Genomic DNA, 17,212 nt, shown 5'->3' on the forward strand with positions numbered 1-17,212 from the left:
GTTTCCCTCTTTGCCTCTGTTACCTCAGTCTGGGACTTCTAGGGCCTTTGTGACAGATAGAGAGACAGACAGACCTGGCACCCATGCCTCACCTGCAGGTGATTAGAAGCAGAAACACAATTGCTGGATGTATGGAGTTCCTAACTTTGCTTTACCTGCAATCAGGGGGATCTAGTTGGCACCCATCACACGGACACTTCTCTTCTACAGAACTGGGACCTGAGGCCGAAGCCACCCACTGTTGTATGACTGGCATGGTCTCTGCAGCTATGGCTGAGACTAGAACTGTGCTTTATCACTCAACAACAACCATTCCATCCACTGGGAACCAAGGAGCCAGGTGCCCAGATAGATGCAGTAGTAAAAAGGAAACTGAGGGGTGACCCATAGGGCTCAGTGAGGGATGGTGATGATGCCAGGAACAAGTTTACACACTGAGAAAGTCTGGCATCATCATTTACTGCTAAGGTGTAACGTGCTGACGAGGTCAGCAGGGAGGAGGGCAGCAAAGCCAGGGAAAGGAGAGCTGCTGGGGGAAAAAAAAAAATCAGTGACACTGGTGTTTTTCTTTCTCAATTCAAGACCTGCTCAGTGAACACTCAGGGATGACAGTGATAAGCTTCATTTTCAGCCAATATAGATTATTTTCACATGGCCGCATAATGGCTGTTACAGCACAATTTTCCATTTGCTCTTTAAACACAATTAGTCTCATACTGTAATCCTGTCAATTAATGGGGCATAAATATTGTCTTAGCTCCAATCAGCTGTTCTCTCTTTGCTTAACTTAAACATTAATTTTCTGGCACTAAGCTAATGGCCTTATATTGGATTCTGTGCCTACATTTACTAAATGTAAAATGGGGGTCTCCTGAGGGATTATCTGTGATTTGAAGAATGCTGTGAGGTACGGCCATGTTTGGTGAGAAAACCTAGTCCTGGCTGCCACGTGGAGTTTGTTCTACAGATGTTTGATGTAGATAGAATATTGCCGCTGTAGCAAATCTATCACTGTGAAGTTTGCCCTTGGGCCTCAGTGATTTTTTTTTTTTCTTGTCTCTCCGAAGGCTTCATTTCATGTGTTCACAAGCTGCCTGCCTACTCAACGATTTTTTTGTGTTACCTTTTCTGGTATTTTCTGAGAAATCAGGATTAGGCCAAACCAAAGTACAGGGAACCCCTGGCAGGTTACTTATGGCCACTCAGAGCAATCTTTAAGCTGTGGCAGGACAGGAACAAAGGGGCGGGGTGGGGGTGGGGGAATGCAGCTCTTGGGTAGACAGACCCAGTGAGTCACACACATGATTCCCCCAACTTGAGTGACAAAGCATCTCATTCCATTTTAATATCCTGTTGTCATTTTAAAAGTTAAAATTCTCTTGACTCTGAATGCCCCAAACTGGCATGCCATCCTTCTTTCTTCTTGCAGCCTGATTGTTCATCTGTCAAGGGAGGAGGCCCTTCCTGGATGGCCTGTCCAAAGGTGTGTGATTATTTGGTTTTTGTTTGTTTGGTTTTTTTTGATCACAGAACTTTAGTTTGCTACCAACTATAAATATCCCACTAAATGTACTTAGGGCAAGCATTCTTAATCGTGCTTCATCATCCAGGATCATTTGTAAAGCGGTCAAGGCCATCCCAGGCTGTTTGCACATTTGCCGGACAGTATTGCTAAATCCTCAGAGGCCTCTGGGGATCACAGTGCTGTAGCCTGCAGCTCCGACGTGACAGTACCTTCACCTCTCTGCTGTCTCCGAACAAATGATGCAATCGCTTCAGAGTCATGACCTGGAGCAGACCACATGTTTGGCTAACTCTGAGACAGGAAATCATCCCAGAAATCTCATGTGAAATCCCAACCACTTGTGTTTCTCTGGACTATAAATACCTTGCAGCATATAAATTCTGTAAATTTTTGGAGCCTAATACTGATCTTTCACTTTAAAATCAACGAGGTCTTCTCTCTCAGGAACATTGGAAACGTGTGCATTTAGACTGCCTGCAACTTTGGCAGGAAGAATCATCATGGTTTTTGCTGGAAATATGAGTCAGTACTCTCCCCTCTTTGGGGCCCCACCACAGGGAGAGATCTGCTGTAGAATAAGAATGCAGGCAGTGGACAGAGTTGTCACGTATTGGTGGGGCATTGATGGATTCACAAAGGGCCCAAAGTGATTTTCTTTGGAAAAATTCACTTGCAAGTTCTTAATGCTGCTTTGACTTAAGAACTTACCAGCCAGTGAACTTTTTCCTTGATGAACAGGGATAGCTTGTTAAAGTGGTGGGATCAAATACGCTATTCTTTTATTTCTGTTAAAAGTCACAATTCACCAGATGGCAAAGTAGCCTGTTGTGCCCACAGAACATGAATGTCTGCCCTGTAGTCAATGCAGGTTGAGCCCCCAATCCAAACATCTAAAATGCAAAACTTTTAAAGTGCCAACATGATGCCACAAGTGGAAAATTCCACACCATGAAATTTTATTAAGAAAGTAATGTATTAAGAGTCCTTCAAATGCTTTAATAGAAAATCACACCCAAGGTATGTAAGTCAGATATATTTATGCAACATAAATAAATTGTGTGTTTAGTCTTGTATCCCATCCCTAGGATAAATTCACTGTGTGTAGGTAAATATTCCCTAATCTGAAAATTCCAAAATCAGAAATACAAAAATCTCAAGCTTTTGGAGTAAGACGTGGTCAGCCTGTGGCCTGTGAATATCCAGGAAAGAGTTCCCTGTCCATGTGCCACTCATCCTTTGTCAAAACAAGAGTATCCTGTGGAGCCATGAAGTTGGAAGTGCCAGACATTTAGATTTGATTGAGGGTGTTCTGAGCCATGGGGACATCTTTGCGACCCTTTTTGAGCATTAGATCCTAGCCTTATCTTAGCTCTGGAGGACACTAACCCGGGGTGGGGATAGCTGTTCTCCGGGGGTCTGCTCCTGCCCCTGCCAGGCCTGGGTACAGAAGCCACCTCTACCTCTTAATGTCCAGCATGGGGGCTTCGGTCTCTGCTCTTCCGTATCTTTTCTACTCTTCCTTTCTTAGGCCCTCACCTCAGTCTCTTAGCTAGCCCGAAAGCAAAGCGGTTTGAATCATAACCATGTAAAATACGAAAAGAGAAAACATCTCTAGAGAAAAGAAGTGAACATATTTTGAATGTCCTTGGAAGAGAGAAATGTGGAAAACATTCCCCCACCTCTTCTGGTGCCAGGTCTCAACATTTCCAGGAAAGAACACAGATGTTGACCTTGTTTAGAAAGATCGATACGTGCATGCTCTCTGCTGGCAACTTGCTCAGTTCCCTATAGAACTAAATGCTAAAAAATGACTGTGGTGGTTTATCTTTTACCTTACTCCAAATTAGTTTCTTCCTTGAGGTTGCACAGGATACTCCCCTGAATCAGAGCAGCCGTTTTCCTAGCCCTTTTATAGGGTTCTGGCATCTTTTAATTCATTTATGAGGGGAATCCTGAAAAGATATAAATGGAAATGCCAAGTAGCACAGCACATGCCTCTGCTTTTATTCACGGAAACTGTTTCTTTTCACAGTTCTGGTCTCACCATGGAACCCGTGAGGGGACCCAGGGTGGTGGCAAGAAAATCATAGATGCTTAAGGAACTAGGTAGTACCATTACTTTCTTTTTCATTTCATCCTGGAACAGAACCCTCAAACACTGACCGTTGAGTCACAAACAGTACTTAGCAATAATAAATGTGTTCATCAGCTTCCCAGTATTGTAGCAAAATACCAAAGGCACTTCACTTACATTGAGAAAGGGTTTATTTAGGCTTAGGACATTAGAGATTCCAGTCTAAAATTGAATGTCCCTGTTTTTTTGTGTTGTTAATAAGGGTAGCCCATGATGGCTGTAGGAGCACATAGCAAAGCAGACTGTTTGCCTTGTGAGCCAGGAAGCAAAAGAGAAAACAAAAAGCCTTGTGAGCCAGGAAGCAAAAGAGAAAACAAAAAGACAGGGTCCCAGAGTCCCCTTGGAGACCATGTCCCCAGTAACTACCAGTTTCTAATTTTGCCATCTTGGAGACCAAGTTGTAGAAACTGGATGTGGAACTTTAGAGAATGCTTAGTTCATAGCTAAGACCTAAGAGTAAAAACAATGTCAGTTCTTTCTGTCCCCTCAGTCTATCTCCCAGTTCCTGTCCTTCTGTATTTTATCTGGTTTTGGTATGCCTTTTTTTAATAAGCCTTTTTTTTTCAGTATCCTATAATGTTTCTTAAGGTGGTTTCTGTAAGAAGCACTCTTCATAGATGAAAACTTCACTACCATGTACTGACTTGTGCCATACTTGTACCTACTTTGCTGAGGCTGGATGTTTGCATCCCTGTCCATTTATCTTTGGTGTAAGTGATGCTGAACTGGATAATGGTATTGCACTTTTTGTCACACTTTGAATTCTTTCCTCAGTTTCTGTTCAGAGGTTCTAAATGTATTATAGCTCAAGAATTGTGTTGCTACATCCATCTGCAAGGACCTGCTTATTTTGGTTACCACATGCAATAGGGTGAAGTTTTAAGACCTCTAAATCCTGGTTCCATACCTGGAACTCCCTCTACCTGTTGATCTCTTTACTCCAGAGACTGGCCCAGAGACCCTTGTATTGGTGGTACATGATGGCTTTGAGTTCCTACCCTCCTCCAACAGAGGTGTCTCTCCTGGCCTCTAATGTTTGTACCTCCAGAATCCTTAAGCCACCTGAGGGCCTCTGGCTTTTCCCCAGCTACTTCTGAGTGTTTAGTGATTGAATAGGAATACAGGCCTTGGTACTTTTGCAGATAAGAGAGGAAGAGAGATTCTCATAGCATTTGCCTAGAACGTTACCCCACACTGTCTGTGTGAGTGTCTGACTGCAAGTGTGTAAAGGTGTCTACAAGACCTGGTGCTAGCAGTTCTGCACCCCCTATTTTCTAGCTATACAGTACAGTTCACTGTCCCCATATCCCCCACATAGTCTCAGGCTGAAGGAACATCTGAAGAGAAGTTTAGAATAACTAGTGCTAGCAGGGACCTCATGTGTTTCTCTGCGTCCCTCAAAACCACCCTAGTCTTATTCTGTCTGCTGCCTTGTGGCTTCATGCCAATCCAGCTTTTCTCATCAGGCCATACCAGGGAAAGAAAGCCACGGGTATCCTCTGTCCCTCACATTTTCCCATTCTGATAGGTTTGGAGTGGCTTCCAGATGTGGTTCTCCATGCTGCTGAGAATCTGGGCCTTTTGCTGCCCTTTTGGAGCCCATCACCCAATGAGAGAGACCAGTGCTGGTCAGAACAGGGGGCAGAGTCATGAAGAAAGACATATGTGCTATCAGGATTATCTAATGGGCAGGCCAAAGGCTGCAAAGTCCTTAGAGGGCAAATAATGTTCCAGAAAGAGGAAATAGGAGAAAAGAAGAGGAGCAGACAACTGAGACAGTGTTTAAGATAGAATCTGAGCAGTGGAGCCTTATGTTGTATTGGTTAATGTCTGATCAGTAACACAAAACAAGGTGGAATTTTCAGAGGTTCCCCTTGGTTTGCCATACAGAGTCGACTGGACCTGGTTTGAAGAAAGCCAGTTTTAGGATATAAGGATATAGCACAGGTACACACAAGACGGAACAGGATGGTGATGTGAAGTGGGAGAGCCGAGTGGCTTTGAGCAAAATCAATAGGTTGTAGTGACTTAACTGCTCTCCCGTGGTTTTCATGGCTCCTCAGAAAACTTATTTTATTTACTTACAAAATAGCTTCAGTTTAATGCTCAGGTCTTTGTTTCCAAATCCCATTATCTAACAGAAGGGTCCAGGGCTGCCTAGGTGATAGTTAAAGAATGAAGGAAACACATCACAAGAACACAGGAGCCAGCTTAAAAGTAATAATTTCTCTGAGGAGAGACATGTAGTAGACATCTTTGACAAGGGGGTGTCCAAGCAGCCCCATTCAGGAAGGGGGAGTATGGGGTGACACAACATCTATTTTGTACTATTCCTGTCCTAAATCAGAGCTACATCGAATTCTGGGGGATATCAGTGAAACCAGAGCCTGGCATGACCTTTCAAAGGTGACTAGGACATAGAATACTACCCAGGAAGCAAAAACTAAGAAGACAGACAGGAAGGAAGGAAGGAAAGAGAGAGAGAGAAACAAATAACAACAAAAATCTAAGTCCAAGGAACTAAAGAGCCATGGCAGCCAAATGCAACTTGTAACCTGGGCCAGTCCCTGAACCAAGAAAAACATTTTTCCCCCTTTTCTAAAAAGGACAGTAGTCCAACAGGGAGCTAAATTTGAATGTAATCTGTAAATTAGCTAGTGGTGTGGGTTGGTGTTAATTTCCTGGTTTTAATCATTATGCTATGATTATGTAAGAGAGTGATCTTGTTTTCAGGAAAACCACACAGAGCTAACGAGGCAGCCAAGGGGCCAGATGTCTACAACTCACTCTTACAAGCAGAGAGGGAAGACAGTGAGAATACAATGAAGCAAATCTGGTCAGATGTTCCCATTGGGGAGTATGGATGGAGACTACACAGAAAGTCGGAATTGCAAGTCTGAAATGGTTTTAAAATAGAATGCTAATTCAGAATGATCTTTGTATTTGAAACCAAAAACATGCCTCTGTATGCACAGACATTTCTGTATGTCCTTACCCATGGGGCAAAATATAGTGAAAGACAGATGTCACCAAACATGCCACCATAATTTTCCAAAGTGGTCAGAATCAGAATGCTCTGAGGCAAAACAAGCTCTTCAGGTATGCCCTGGTCTGGCAAAGGATATCAGTGGCCACTAGCTGACCTACTGCTAGTTTTGTTAACTTGTGGGGCGGGGGGGGGGGGGTCAAAGACACTCTGTGGAGCTAGAACTGGCACATTGGCAGCGGACACACTACCCTCCTCCTGGGGTCATGGAGCCCATTTGTCTCAAGCGAAAGGACATGCTCTTCTGGGTCTCCCTCCTTCTCAAGAGACACAATGTCTGTCCTCGGGTTGGCATCACACAGGGTGCTAAGTGGATCCAGTATCTTCCATGTTTTCAGCTGTGATGCATGGAAACATCTTTTGGGAGGAAGGACTCCGGAGACTTTGGCTCGTCATTAACATTCCCATAACCCATTCCGGTTCATCTTAAGAGACCATGTGATATCACTGGGTTTGTGGAGACCTTTCCTTCCTACACTGGGGTCATGTGTAGTCAACTCTTATTGGCTCTGTAAACAGTAGGAACCGAAACATCCTTACAGGAGAAGTCTGTGTGGCAGATTGAGGCTTCTAGAAGCTTCCATTGAAGACATAAGCTCAAAGTCCAGATGAAAGTCTAGGCAACATAGGCCATAGGGAAAGTCCTTGTGCTCAGCCCTGTGCTCAGCCCCTTTCCAGGCTTATGGCACTGGTACCCCTTCAAGGATTCTAGATTTCCAGCAGGTGTGGTTTAGGATGAATCTTGGAGCTGTAACTCTGCTTGATCATCCTTTGTATAAATTAAGCCATAAATTACTGTTTTAAGAAGGAGATTATAAAATTTTTAATTATAAAAGCAATACATGTTCATAGCAACAAGTAAAAGTGAAACACTACAATATTAGTATAAACATTTCAACAAGATATGCTGTCTCTTTAGCTCCCTAGTTCTCAACTATCACCTCATTTTCCAGTATAACCACTGTCCCATGTATCTTTTCACAGAAGATATGTCAATATTTTTGTGGTCTTGTGTCGATGAACAATTTCTGCTGTTCCTTCTTGTTACAGACAGAGCTGAAGGGAATATTCTTTTGCATAGATCTTTGGTTACGAGATAGATAGATAGATAGGTAGATAGATAGATAGATAGATAGATAGATAGATAGATAGATAGATAGATAGATAGATAGATAGATAGATAGATATTCCCACCAATGTGATTACTGAACTAAAAGGTTTTTGTGTTTACACATATATGCACATGCTTAAAATTCACTTCATAAGAGGTGTCCACGGCTGTCTCTCATAATGAAATGAGAAGATACGTGATTCGGTGTGGCTGCCTATGGACTACCATTTGTTGTAGTCTGGATTTGAATAAGTTCTTCTTACCACTGGCCTCACAGCCCTAGGATGTAGTGACAGTGGTCTGACTTGTGATGAAGGCAGTAACCTGGACAGTCCATCATGTTTATTAGCTGCTTCTGTAGTTTCAAGAAACTCTAGAAGATGTTTACAGAGCCAGTCTGGGAGGACAGGGACAAACCCAAAGCGTGTTGACGCAGTGGCATTTGCTTTCACATCTGCCCTGGAAACTCTTTGAGTCTGAAAGCATCGAGCAATTGGAGGATGGGGGTAAGAGGTGCACCCGTCAATTTCAGGTACTTGACCCTTTGGCATTAGACCTTTGGAACTCATGGTCAGTAGGACCCTTTGTTTCCTCGGTTTAGAGAAGTTGTTGCCCACACTGCTGTGTCTTACCTTGCATTTCTTTCTGCGTGTCCCATAGAGCCCTGCTTAATATGCTAGAATTTGACAGTCAGCATCATTACTACTGATTTTCACTTGAACTGCCTGATTTTTAGTAATCAGGGCAAGTTGATTTTTTACTGGAAAAGCGGCAGTTCAGGAGGGTGTGTAGTGTCAGTGAATGTATTGTATTATTTTTTTAAACTACAATAATTAACGTACCTAACTCTTGATGCAGGTATTAGTGGTTCTATGATTACTATATATGATCTCATTTCAATGATGAATACTCTTTTCAAAAAGTAAGGTGCTAAAGATTATTGATATGAACTGTGATTATGGCAGATGTATTGGGGCAGTGAATTGGGGATTTTGAGGGTAGAAATGATATATACACTTGAGTATTGTAACTGGATAAATATATATCCCTAAGAGACAGATCTATAAAGTTTTCATCACGACTCTTAACTTCTGAGTTGTCCAGAACTGGAAAAGATGCTGAAAGCTACAGACCTTATTCATTCATCTTTCTGTCCATTCTCTCTCTCTCTCTCTCTCTCTCTCTCTCTCTCTCTCTCTCTCTCGCTCTCTCTCACTCGCTCTCTCTCTCTCTCTCTCTCTCTCTCTCTCTCTCTCTCGTTCTCTCTCTCTCTCTGAATCCACTCATTCATGGTGCTGGGGATTGAGCCCAGGGCCTGCCCATGCTAGGCAAGTGTTCTGCTGCTGAGCTACAACCCAGCCCTTACAGCCTTTTTATAATTTTAGCCATTCAACTCATGCTTCCAGCTAATCTAATCCAACTTCATTTTTTTCCTAAAATTCCAACAAATGAGTTTCCCAAAATCTCCACCTATTCTGTCTGCCAGACCCATCCACCTATCTGTCCCTGTTTTGCCTATCCAACTCCACATCCCAGAATCTCAACAGGCAGAGCACTGTGCTTTTACTGGCCTGAAGAGCTGTGTAGAGGATGCTGTTCTTGCTAACTCAGTGGGGCTGGTTCAGGGCCCTGCAAACACAGCCAGGCTGCAGGAGTCTTACTACATGTCATCTTGCTTGCTTACTGATGGGTTTAGGCAAGAACTTTTCTGAAACTAGATAACCATAAATAAACTGAACCTCATTATTATGGGTTTGTTTCCATTGCTTACTGGGTCTTGGAAAAAAAGACTAGGCCTTGAAAGAAAGGCTGGGCTACACTACAGGTTCCATCCCTACCATTCATGCAGAGAGGGTACCTGTCCTCCTAGGCTTTTGTGCCACCAGCCAAAATGTAGACAAATTCACCTTCTTACACACCTTAGCAATCACCTGATCAACCCCTTAGAGATGACCAGGACAGTCAGATGACAGAGAAATGGAAGTCCCTCTTCAGACTCCCTCCTACCTTCTCCTTCCAGATCGTCTGCCTCTCCTTTTGTCTCCACAGGGGATGGTCAAGTGGCATCATTGAGACATCTTCTTTTTCCCAAAAAGCTATGTTCTGTTTCTCACTGTGCTTCAGCTCCTTTATGTGGAGACAACTACCTAATTACAGGATCACTAACTGGTTTAAGGCTAATTGTCCATGGAATGAAGATTGTAAATGAGCTCTTTCTACCTGCCAAGCACTGTCTCGATCTCACTTGATACTGGAGCTAAACTTTAGTCATAGGAGGTCCCTTTTATACCCGTTCCCTTTCTCTTGCCCAGAAGAAGACCCAGTAGGTCTGTCTGGATTGATGGCTTCTCCAGCACTTACACGTGTTCAGTACATTACTTGTACATTACTTTGTCTGATCCCCAAGTCTGTGACACCATCCCTCATTTTACTGCTGTGGCTATCAAGGGTAAACACATGAAATGGGTGGGCAGCAGAGCTGGAACTTGAGTCCAGTGCTGGTATATTCTGAAGTCCACACTATGCCTGAATTTCCCTCCATATTGATACCTTTATACATTTGTGGCATGGGAGGGGGAAATGTCTTAACAGGGGAATGGGAACCATACAGAGGTTGTAATCAGTGAGTGTTTACTGAGTTGGGGAAACTGGAGATCAGAGTGATGCTAAACTGACTTGTTCCAATATGTTCAGGGGAGTATTTTACCAAAAATGTGGCTGGTCAGCTCTGTTCTGGAAAATGTATCCCTGTCAAAGAGATGTATTTTAACATAAGAGCCTGGTATCTATCAATTCACGTAAAGAAAATAAATATATGTATTAAGATTCTTGTTTGAAGATATGCCTGGCAATTTCATAAGAAGAATGAAAAACTGGGAAGGGAAAAAAAAAAGAAACAATAAGCAGCATTGCAGAATTCTTCATGTTTGAGTCATTGGAGAATTCAAGTTTGATGCCTTGCAGGCTCTCAAACAGCAAAGAAACATAATGATCCTGGGAGATGTTTATGAGGTAACGTGAAGCTACACAAGCCTGATTGTTAAACTATGTGTGCAGTGTGATGGTAATTATGTCACTGAGCACAGATGTTTATCTGTGGAAAGAACACTGTAACAGCCTCCTCTTTCTCACACATAACTTGACCCTCAATCCCTCTCCCCCCCCATCCCCCCTCCTGTTCCTGCTTCCCTGTCTTCATGTGGAAGGCTATGGGTTTTCCACTATCCCACAGTGTGCAGCCTCATCGCTAGCAAGCCTACTAGCACCCCTGGGCCTGAGTTCACAGTTGAATACTCAGCCACATTTCAGTCTCCATGCCTGCTCTCACCCAGTACCCCATTATTTCTGATTGGCCCACTTGTGGGTCTCCAGCATTCAAAACCAAGCTATGTTTCTGTTGTTGGTTGTTTTGCATGTGTGTGTGTGTGTGTGTTGTTGTTGTTGTTGTTTCTTTGATTTTGTTTTTATTTTTTTGCCAGTTGTGGGGCTTGAACCCAGGGCCAGGGTGCTGTCTCTAAGCCTCTTTGTGTTCAAGGCTAGCGCTGTACCACTTTCTAGCAGCAGTGCCACTTCTGGTTTTTGAGTGGTTAATTAGAGATAAGAGTCTCACAGGGACTTTTCTGCCTGGGCTGGCTTTGAACCACGATCCTCAGATCTCAGCCTCTTGAGTAGCTAGGATTACTGGCATGAGCCACCAGTACCCAGCCAAGCTGTGTTTTTAATGCCAGTTTTATCTTAAAATTACACTCAACAACCTGAAAATTGTCCTCTGTGATTTACTGGGAAACAAGGTAATGTGCCCCTTCTAGAGTTGCAGAGGATAGCAGGAGCCCTGAGATGTACTCTCCGATGTACGCCTCAGACTTTCTGGAGACACTGTGTCCATTGAAGACAGGAGGATATTTGTATTGGCAATCACAACTCATAAGCCACGCATAACACACAGCAGTCTACCCAAATGTGGTTTTACTCCCATGTTTTCCCCTGGGGTCTAAAGATATTAATGAAAAGTTCTACAGAGGAACCTAAGTTTAAATTGTATACTATTCTAAGTGAGAACTTGGGCTGTCTTGCTCAGGTCATGAATCAGCTTTGGAATATCCACACTGCATACACTATCCACCTATTAGTTAGTCATTTGGTAGCCCTATTGGGTTATACAGATCATCTGTCACAATGTTGCACTGCTGGAGTTCAAGTAAACTGTACTTTGCTTGAGATCTAAATAAGCTTTATATGGGAATAAAAACAAACAACAACCAAAAAAAAACTATATAGGGTTCAATTCCATCCTTGGCTCAGTTTCAGGAAGCTCCTGGGGGCCTTGATCTCTGCAGGAGATGAGAAAGGACAGTGCTACCTTCTTTTTGCTCTTCTTTAATTCATCAGCAGATTTTTTTTTTCATTTTATTACTTGTTATTTGACAGTACTAGGAGTTGAACCTGGAGCCTTATGCTTGTTAGGCCAGCACTGTACCACTTGAGACACATACCTCTCTCATTTTACCTTATTTTTCAAAGAGGGTCTTACATTTTGCCCAGGCCTGCCTCACTGAAATCCTCTGATTTATGCCTCCTGAGTAGCTAGGATGAGAAATACGCACCACCAAGCCCAGCTTTATTGGTTGAGAAAGACAAGGTCTCACTAGTTTTTTTGCCCAGGCTATCCTGAAACTCCAGTCCTCCCCATCCGTGTCTCCTGAGCAGCATGAATCACCGTGTCTTGCCAACTGATTTTCTTGTTTGTTTAAAGTAGCTTGCAATTTTACTTTTTATAAAATTATAATATCTTATAAATTTGTCAAAATAACAGGCTGTGCATATATGTTTTAGGTAAGTTAAGCGTGAATACACAAAAAATATACAAATGTGCAGAATAAACTTGAATTCTTCTAAGCTTTCAATACTAAGCTTGGTATAAAATTCATATACAGGCTTAGCTAGTGAGACCCATTCACTGGGGAAAATTCTTCAGGGTCTCCTAAATCCCTGGTCAACTTTTAAGAACTAGTTTTAAAGTTATATTTAGAACTGTATCTGCTTCAGACGGGTTTGTAAGGACTTACTTGTTTTAAGTCTCACTGGAAACTTGACATCCATGTATCATATGGATTCCATAGATTCCAAAGTGGATTTTTTCCCAGTAAGTTTGAGCCAGTGTAATAGAGCCGGGGATAGGAGTGGGGGGGGTGGGGAGCTGATTATTGTATGTGTTCTCATTTTGGTAAAGGGAGCCCTGTAAATACAAGCAGTGATTGCTTCATAACTCCTTGAATCACAAAGTAACACCATTAATTAGAATAAAACTGAAGACATTCTAGTATCATTACATTGCTTCTTCTCTGATGTTAACTTAGCCCATCCTGGTTGATTTCCCTCTAGCTTGAAGTAAATTGAATTTACCTCAAGTCTCCTTGACATCAAGGACCACCAGATTTGGGGGACACCTAGGGCTCAAACACCTTCCTGAGCCTGGGGCTCGTGCTAAAGAATGTAAGCCAGAAATGCCAGGGAGCCCTGGGTTGAACTACACTGAGAACCTTTTGCCTCCTCCAGAAACAGTTCCATATCTTGCTGGTGGGGTCAGCAACGTCTACCTCACAATTCATTTCCCTCTACCTATCTTGGCATGGCTGTCCTGCTTTCTCCCCTCAAGGCCCCACAGAATTGCAATAAAAACAGGGTTGCCCTTACAGTAGGATTCTGCCAGTGTTCCAGCACCTGCTCTGCCTTCTTCCTGTGGACGCCATTGCTGGTCCTCTGATTACAACCTGGCTTCTTCAGAAGTGCTTTTACTCACCCTCCCCCCCACCTCCAGTATTTACAAGCGACTTCTGGGGTTACAAGAACCAGCCCACTTCCTCGGAGTGCTTTGGCTCTAAAAAGTACGTTGGACAAAGAAGAATGAAGACAGAACTGGGTTGACACCCACAGGCACCTTAGAGAACACAGTTATTGTGGGTGTCTGGGAGGGGTGGACCTCAGCGACTCTAGGTCAGGCTGTGCACCCTAGGGACCAGGCTGTCCTTCCAGGGACATTTTGCCCTACAGACAGTTGGGGGGAGGGTGCATAGACTTGAGAGTGGCCCATTTTCTATTTTTACAAGGTGATTATCACTGGGCCTTTGACAGAGGCTCACCGCCAAAGTCAGAAGGCCTTTTGAATGCTGTATGGAGATGCCTGAGCTTATACGTGAACCAGGAAGGTCTATCTGTGGCAGGAAGCTGCAGTGAGGGTCTGTGCCTGCTGGGAACCATAGAGACAAAAGGCCAGGGATCCCTGAGTGGAGTTTAGGGCCATGAAGCTGATATACCTTCGTCTCAAATTTAGCTCCTTTCTCTGCAAAGCAATGAAGCTTTCGTTGTTCCTGTATGTGATGAATGTATAGGAAATAGCAACAGGAAGTCTGGGAGCATTGGAACATTCTGGTACCACCCCAGGACTTTTATAACAGGATGTAGTACCCTGCCAGCCCAAGGGCCAGCCTGGCAAAGCATTTCCCTCCCTCCACCGTGCCCCCCCTTAACTCTGAAAGGGATTACATGCTATTGACATAATTATGCCTTCTTTCATAATACTGTTTTATTTTTAAAAGCAATTTGCTATTTGGGTTTTTGTTGTTGTTGTTTTTTGCATGGAGAAAAGGAAATTGAGGATTTAGGAGTTGGCTTTTGCAGCTGAATTATTCTTACCATAGGTTGTAGCATCTGCTTTCTCAGAATTGGAATCCTGAATGGGAAGCAGCCTTTTGGGGTCCTGCTCCCACCCCCTTCTTGATTGCCTGCAGGTCTTCATCCAGAGCCTTTCCTGTTGCATATCCATGGGAGATCCACACACATCCTAGGGGAGGGCAGGGGTGGCTGGGAGCTTTCAAGAGAGCATCTTATGAGCAGCCCATACCGTGCTGTCACTGTGAGGCCAGCGCTGCTTACGGATTCTCACTTTATAGATGGGGAGAGGGAGGCCCAGATAGGCTGGGGTAATTCAGCCAAAATCCTACAGCTAGTTCCTCAGCAGCAAGATTGTCATCCTGTGACTCTAGAGAGCTGCTCCTCACAACCACTCTGCATTTAGAAGTCTGTGCTTTACGAATCATGCTGATTCTCAGAGCTGTGCCCCATGGTACACAGGCGGAAAGTAGGTCTTAGAAAGTAAGTCTTGGACTGCAGACTTGGAGCCAACTGAGCCAGGATGGAACTCTGGATCTCCAATTTCTCTGTTTCCTCTGGTTTTATCCAGATTCACATATTCCCTGGACAGTTTTCCCCTGGAACATAATTGCTTGTAATGTCAGTCTTTCCATGCTGACCCAGGAGTTGTTGTGGGACGAGGGCCTTGGCCTGCTTGAGAGAACCTTCTGTGCCTCACCCTGTGCAAGAATCAGGAGCCCCTTCATGAACCAGGGGAAATGCGGGCTACTCCCCAGAGTCCCCTGACCTGGGGCTGTTGCACTGACCCTGGAGAGACACAAGCCTGAATGGCTTTCTAAAGGAGCCCTCAGCACTGCCCGAGGGCTATTAAAGGGACTATTGGTACAGTACAGAGTGCTTTTTGTGGAAAGGGGCTTGGCTCTTCCCTTTGACCTTAGCCTTGTGCCTCATGTATTTACTACAAACATTCCAACTGGTAGTTCCAAGCATTTGCCCAGCTCCAGACTATTGGTGTTTGTAATGGCTTTCCTCAAGTTCTGTCTTGAAGACTTGTTTTGTTGCAGTCAGTGGGCCCTGCTATGTTTGGGGAAGAGCATGATTTGTCGGGAACAGAGGCATGATGCCTTTGGGCACAGATTACAGAGCGGCCTGCCTGCCCATTGGTGCTCTGATCTGCCCTGCTAACCTGGCCTTTCCTGGTAGCTTTAATACTCAGATTATTTATAGCTCTTTGGGGGTGGGGGGATGGTTGTGGTGCAGCCAGAGGGCTGAGGCACAAGTTTGAAGAAAAGTGCATTGGGACTGAAAAGACAAATAGAGAAGCAGAAGCTAAGCCCTTGGCAGGAAAAGTCACACCTTAATGTAACAGAACTTCATTCAGGAGACAATGGACACTGTAATCACAGGTCAACATTGAGAAGCTTAGGTAGACTGAAAGTTCGTTTGAGGCTTAGGAAAAAAAGGAAAATATTGTTTTGCTTGTTCTCACAGTTGGTTCAAATATAACATGTCTGAACCAGGACCCCTGAACCATTTTCAGCGAGTTCTGGGTGTGGACGGCATGCACTGGTAAAGGGGGCATGCTGGGTCTTACAGTGACCACATATATAAGGCATCCTTTGAAGGCAGTTGTAGTTTCTAAGCGACTCTTGTTCTTTCAAGTTAAAAAAAAAAGTCTTACCTAGAGACCAGAGACATATTTTCTTGGTTCAAATTAAATGTTATTTTCACAGACTGAGTCAGCCATTTCAGCTGTATGTGAATATCTCACTTGTTAGGTGGAAATGTACTTTCACTGAGTGAAACATAAATTCCAGAAAAGGGATGGGTGGATTTCTCTTAAAGTGAAAGTGGTTAGAAAGCAAGTCCTGGGATTTCTCTGTGTCAGGAAATGGCAGATCGTAGAAGTGGGGGGATGGTGGTAACTCCACCACCACACCAGGGAGGGAGAGCCCCTCCTAATCCCCCAGCTGGCCCTGCCGCTCAGAGAGAATTAACCCTTTCCCAGCCTTGCCTCAGAGGGAGGTTTGATCCAGCTCTGGGCAGCTCAACCCATGTAAGCTTACTGTGGTTAGAGTCCCCCTCTCCTTGGGGGGACCACAGTTCAAAACACATAAATAGGGTGGGGGAAGGGAAGGAGCCTGTCTTGGCGATGATAAGCTGACATTCACAGCCTGGCCTGGCCTGGCTTGTCTGCAGAATCAGCTCTAAGGATGCAGTTAGTCAGAGGTCTGGTCTGGACCCAGAGAGCGCACGTGCTTTAGCCTTTGAGTTGTCTGCTGTGGCTGCTTTCTTTGCCCAGGGATTTTCCTGGCTGATCAGCCTGAGCTGGTGGTGTTGTTGTTATTGCTGCTGTTGCCTTCCCCATCCTCATCCTCAGTCTCACCCCAGGTCTCCCTGCAGAGAAATGGGAGAAAAGCCTGTAGGTGATTACATCAGCCCTGGGAAGGACGAGGTTGGGCTGTTGGCCTGATTTGGTTCACTACCTAGGGGACTTGTGTGAGAAAGTGAGCAGGCAGAGGTAGCCTCTGGTCACTGCCCAACTTGCCGGGGACAGTGAGAAGAAACCAAGAACAAATTCCCAGGCCAGAGGCAATTACAATCTAAAATGCCTTCTTGTCCCTTCAACTGCTTTTTCCATGCCATCGAGGTAAGATTGGTGTGGATTTTTTTTTTTAATGCATCTCACCATCCCCTGTACCTCACATTCCCCAGCCAGTGTCACAGCTGCAACCGACTGCATTT

The 17,212-nt window shown here is 44.2% G+C and overlaps 1 protein-coding gene across 2 annotated transcripts in view; it reads left to right on the forward strand.

Moving 5' to 3' along the window:
- Positions 1-17,212, forward strand: part of Grb10 (growth factor receptor-bound protein 10) — a 129,188-nt gene that overhangs the window by 82,436 nt on the left and 29,540 nt on the right. The window contains exon 5 of one of the 2 annotated variants that reach the window (XM_013024480.1): positions 1,430-1,483. The exons of the other annotated variant lie outside the window; for it this stretch is intronic. Coding sequence (XP_012879934.1) covers positions 1,430-1,483 — 54 coding nt within the window. The remainder of the gene's footprint in view (positions 1-1,429; positions 1,484-17,212) is intronic. 2 annotated transcript variants of the gene reach the window in all.

The sequence above is a fragment of the Dipodomys ordii genome, unplaced genomic scaffold, assembly GCF_000151885.1.
Source record: "Dipodomys ordii isolate 6190 unplaced genomic scaffold, Dord_2.0 Scaffold76, whole genome shotgun sequence".
Lineage (NCBI taxonomy): Eukaryota > Metazoa > Chordata > Mammalia > Rodentia > Heteromyidae > Dipodomys > Dipodomys ordii.